At 41.3% G+C, this 5,066-nt stretch overlaps 1 protein-coding gene across 1 annotated transcript in view; it reads right to left on the bottom strand.

Annotated features, from left to right (window-relative positions):
• The window catches only part of LOC113457451 (protein FAM104A-like), a 14,936-nt gene extending 10,666 nt beyond the window's left edge, over positions 1 to 4,270 (bottom strand). The window contains exons 1-2 of the mRNA XM_026784936.1: positions 4,116 to 4,270; positions 3,698 to 3,797 (exon numbers count right to left, since the gene is read on the bottom strand). Of these exons, the coding sequence (XP_026640737.1) occupies positions 3,698 to 3,797; positions 4,116 to 4,159 (144 nt within the window). The 5' untranslated portion in view covers positions 4,160 to 4,270. The remainder of the gene's footprint in view (positions 1 to 3,697; positions 3,798 to 4,115) is intronic.
• Positions 4,271 to 5,066: the final 796 nt, after the last annotated feature.

The following is a 5,066-nucleotide window of genomic DNA, read 5'->3' as shown; positions in this document are numbered from 1 at the left end:
TTTGTACAGTGTTTATGTTTGGAGGTCATTATCCTCATTTGTTACACAGTTGTTTATTGTCTTAGTCTTTAAGTTAGATAGATATTGAGAATTATGTAGATAAATAGTCATCAAAGTATGTCATTTATAATTAGACTAATCAGGTTCTCTAGATATATAGAGATTATACTTAGTATAGATAGAAAATCTTCAACCTCTTCAAAGAGCTGTAGAAAATGGCCTTTAGTCTAACTCAGAGTTTCATGATAGTGAGACACAATTGCTCCTGGCAACACTGCTCTATTCCTGAGAGAATGTTGAGCACCAAAGACACTCCACCTGTAGCTTTTCTATTTGGCAGAACTGGCCTTTGGGCAAAGAAATGCCCATACCTCAACCACTGACAGAGATACAAAGCGTGCATCAATGGATAAAACAGGACTGTCATATCCTGCCAAGACAGGGTAAGATAGTTTTGAAAAGTTCCTTGCTTTTAATAATAGTATGTCAGTTATGTTAGGCCTTAGTCAAAGTTGGTTGACTCAACATTGCAAACGAGACTTTGGGTGATTTCCCAGGTAGTCAGTTGTCTCTGTCAATTGTTGCACATTTTGGATATATCTCATTTGTTAAGTAATATTTATTCCCTTCTCAGATCTTTGATGGAGTTGAAGATTATATAATTGTAGTTACTCTCTACATTATTTAGACTCCTTGAGATAGAATGTTTAGCAAAACTTGTTCTCAATATTGTTTGTTATATTTATTATTTGTTATTATTGTATATAGTTGTATTTGGTTTAGTTCTGTCTTATTTAGACAAAAAGGGGAGATGTAGGGATAAGTCCCGCCCCTAAGGGGGTGTGTTCGCCTCGGGCTAATGTTTGCCTATAAATTTGGCTAGTGTGCTCCCAGCTGCTGCTTTTGCTTTCCTGGTCTCCGTGGGAACGGTGGTTCTGTAAGCCTATTTCTCCATTAAAGCTATATATATATAATATATATATATATTATATGTATATTATAAATATATATATATATATATTTACAATATGTCTGCATTCGTTTACGCCATTACATGGAAGCTCACCAAAGCCAGCTGGACTGTGATTAAACTGGACTCTCTGAATGTGTCTCACAATGGGGGCTGACTGAGAAGCCAATGATAATAGCACTGGGATTTGTCTCTACTTCATGTACTGGATGTTTGAGATCCTAGCCTGTTTGGATGCACACCTTCTTAGGCATGGATAGAGGGTGGAGGGCCGTGGACTTCCCACAGGGCTGTCTCTTAGGACTGAAGGTGGAGGAAGGAGGGTGAGTGCAGTAGAGGGAGGGAAATGGGAGGAAGGGAGGAAGTGGAAAGTTTGAATGGTATTATTTATAAAGCAATAGAAATAAAAAATAAAAAAATAAAGTAGTAGGGTAACTACATCTGTGTGAATGCATCAGATGCCTTGGAACTGGAGTTACAGGCAGGTGTGAGCTGACATGTGGTGTTAGGAATTGAACACTTGTCTCCTGGAAAAAACAGACAGTGCTCTTAAGGACTAAGCCATCTCTTCAGCCCCCATACACACTATTTTTAACAAGGATACTGCTTGGGGGTGAACAATGTTAATCCCTGAAACCATAGATCATTAAGTAAAAATCTCAGCCCTGCACACAGAATACCTCCCTATTGTCCAGCAGGCCTCAGAGGTGACCAAAATGTAAAGGCAATTGCCACTGCTATTGGTTGCCCAACAGAACAAGCCAGTAGGTGCTTGTGGCTGAGATACTATACACTGTTGTTACAGGTTGTAGGGAAGTCAGTCTTGAACTCACCTGGAAATCTCCCAGCTGGCTACTGTTCACAGTACCCAGAAGGTGTTATGATGGCTGTCATGAGGGAAAGGATGTAAGTGATCTTACCCATTGCTGGACTCAGAACAATACAATACTGGCTTGCAAGGCATGATGAGCCCACTCGTATAATGACTGCAGTTCTGTTCCTGCACCTAACCAATTCTTGTCCTGATTGAATCTGAAGCCTGCTCCACATGAATGAGGGGATACCTCGTGCTATAAACATTGTCAAAACGTATAATTAGTGAACTGATACTTCCTTCAGAGTTCTGGGGGGAGGACTTACTGTCAGTCTGCTAAATGATCATGTTGTTAAACTGCCTTCTAAATATTCATGTTTGCTTGCCTAGGTCTGCACTGCTCTCAATACTGGTTTGAGAAGCTACTAGTTGCAATGACTAGTCATCAGTGCAGAGACACATTATGTTTGGAAGGACTGGCCATGAGCAACAGTGAGTGCTCAGCCACAGATGGGACATCTACATCCACGAGTTGCAGGGAGAGACTGCAGGTGAGGATGAAGAAGAAATATTGTACTGTGCAGGTGAAAATGACCAAGAAATTTCAAAGAATACAAAAGAGTACTAAAAAGACATCTCCCTCTCAGGTGCTTGCAAGTCCTGTCAGGCTGACAGGTAAACCAACCACCACAGTCCACAAAATGCTAGCACCAGAAAGAAATATAACCAATTACCAAACATTCCAGCAGACAGCTTCCCTTACCCTGCCTACAACACTGGTGTCACAAAGAGCTATCATCCCGAGTAGGGCACGTGCAGGGTGCACAGAAGCCTAACCTAAGTAGGTGTGAGGCCCTAAATGCACTTTTCTCGATTGTCTGCTGTTTTCTTGGAACGTGAGCATCAGGTCCCATGTGATCGTTAGCAGAGTAAAGGCCTGGGACTGGACTAGTCATCCACATGCTCTCCTTGAGTCTCCATTTCTTGTTTTACTCCCTCATCAGGAGAACGCTGTGAAGCCATTGTTCTCTATCAGAAAGACAGACACGTACAGAAGCTTTCGTCTTTATGTTTGCACTACCGCATCTCATACCTTAGAATCAGGGAGCAGTTTTACATGCACACATTTAAGATGCTAACCTTGGGAACAAAGGCAGTGTTCACATTTAGGTGACCATATGCAACAGAAACATCAATGGGTCAAGAACTCTACTTGCTAGACTCGGGTAGATCTAGGTACATTTTATCCAAAAACTACCTGTGTCTGTCCCAGAGAAATGGCACGCTTTGACAAGTCTTTCAACTCTTGCTTGAGAAAGGTAAAAGTCAGCCATAGTTACACATTGTCTGATGAGAACTTCCCAGAAAACCTTTACAATGCTCCCTCCTCTCTTATGCTTCCATTCAAACCATGCTGTGTTACCCCTTACTGGCTGTTAAAGTTAAGACTGTGGAAGTTGAAATGCCAGCTCTTTGACATAAGCATCCCTAAGCTCTCCCACGTCCCTTCACACAACCCCACTTTGCTTTTTGTTTTTTCAGGAAGAAAGCAAGAAGAGCATTGGAGCTAGTAGCCCACCACTCTATTGTTCAAGTTTATGTCTTTCCTAACCGTAGAAGGTGGGGTTCAATTCTCCCTCCCTATTTGCAAGGTGAGGGAATTTCTGGAACCCCATTCCTCATGTTTGGGCTTGGGAAAATATCTCTGTGTGTCCTGTCTCTGTCCTGCTGCACAGTAAAGCTATGTTTGTGTCAATACTTAAAATCCTGCTCTGCCTCAAAATCAATGCAGCCATGGAGAAGACTTTCATGAGTGTGTCTGCGAGGATTCTATTGCCAACATGGAGATGGAAATGACTGACACAGAGTGGGCAATGACTCAAATGGGGAAGCTGTGTGGCCATCGCTCCTACCTCTATAGCGTGAGGGTCCTGGAAGGCCTGGTCCTTCTTATTCCTCTTTGAATGAGGGTCATCTTGGTTGTCCTCCTCATTGTCGTCTCTTTTCCTTTTCCTGAAAATAGTTTTCAGAGAGAGAGGAAAACCTGTTGTCATTCAGGATTGATCTTTTGGGTGTTTAACTTTCAGCCCTGTGCCAATACCCAAATCTGCGGCCTTGTCTAGGATTAGAACAATCAGAGCTGCTCTGATGGATTCAGAGTCTGCAGGTAGACGGCACTAGGCAGTGGAGGAAACATGTCAAACAGGAAACCTAGGGATCCTAGGTGTGCCTGAAACCCAAGTTCAAGGTCCCTAAATCAGAATCTTAATTTGAACCACTGCTTGTGACCAAAAACATAAGGAATTTTATGGTCAAACATTAGAACTCTACCTGAGGAAGCTCATTTTCTTCATTCTCTGAAATAATCGCTCCATGTTAGATGATTTTAAGCCCTGCTATACGGCAACTCAAGATACGTGAGCTTTCTTTGCCTATTTCCTCTTGTGTCCTTTCTGCCTATGGCTAGAAATGTTCTGTGTACTGTCAGATCATTCCTGTTGCTATAACATCAAGTATGATGTCACAGTAGCTAGTTGACTTGACTGCCACCATGACACTCTGGCTGATGACTTCCCTGAAACTGTCTAAAAGTGTTTTCATGCTTCATTTCCTTATATCTTCCCCCATGCCCTCTTTCCACGAATAATTAGTTTGTGATATTTGACAGTATTATTCTTGAACATTCTTCATATGCTATTATAGGGATCATCTTGATCACTTATTATATTAAAGATAGTTGGTAGGATTTTAGACATATATTTGTCTGAGTTCACTTATTTTGCCTACTTTTTAATGTTGCTTTATTGTCTGAGAGAATTCTTCATGGTCAGATACCGTACTTATTTTAAACACTTTTCAATCAAACTACATTCATTTCATCTACAAAAATGAAGTTGCATATTGCAAGCAGAGGGTATGCCCAGACAAAGAAGTGTTAACACACATAACTGGCTGGATCTATTGCCAGTGACTTTTGCAAATGTTTCCTGACTTATCTCCTTATAATAAGTTAAATAGGAAAATTAACGGCATCAGGGCAATACCTAAGATATTGCACTTGACATTTAATGTAAAGAATTTCTCGCCGGGCGGTGGTGGCGCACGCCTTTAATTCCAGCACTCAAGAGGCAGAGGCAGGCGGATCTCTGTGAGTTTGAGGCCAGCCTGGTCTACAAGAGCTAGTTCCAGGACAGGAACCAAAAGCTAAGAAGAAACCCAGTCTCGAAAATCCAAAAAAAAAGAAAAAAAAAAAAAGAAAAAAGAATGCAACATATCTTTGCA

The sequence above is a fragment of the Microtus ochrogaster genome, chromosome X, assembly GCF_000317375.1.
Source record: "Microtus ochrogaster isolate Prairie Vole_2 chromosome X, MicOch1.0, whole genome shotgun sequence".
Lineage (NCBI taxonomy): Eukaryota > Metazoa > Chordata > Mammalia > Rodentia > Cricetidae > Microtus > Microtus ochrogaster.
Note: the sequence above shows the minus strand (reverse complement) of the source record. Positions and strands in the feature narration are given on the sequence as shown.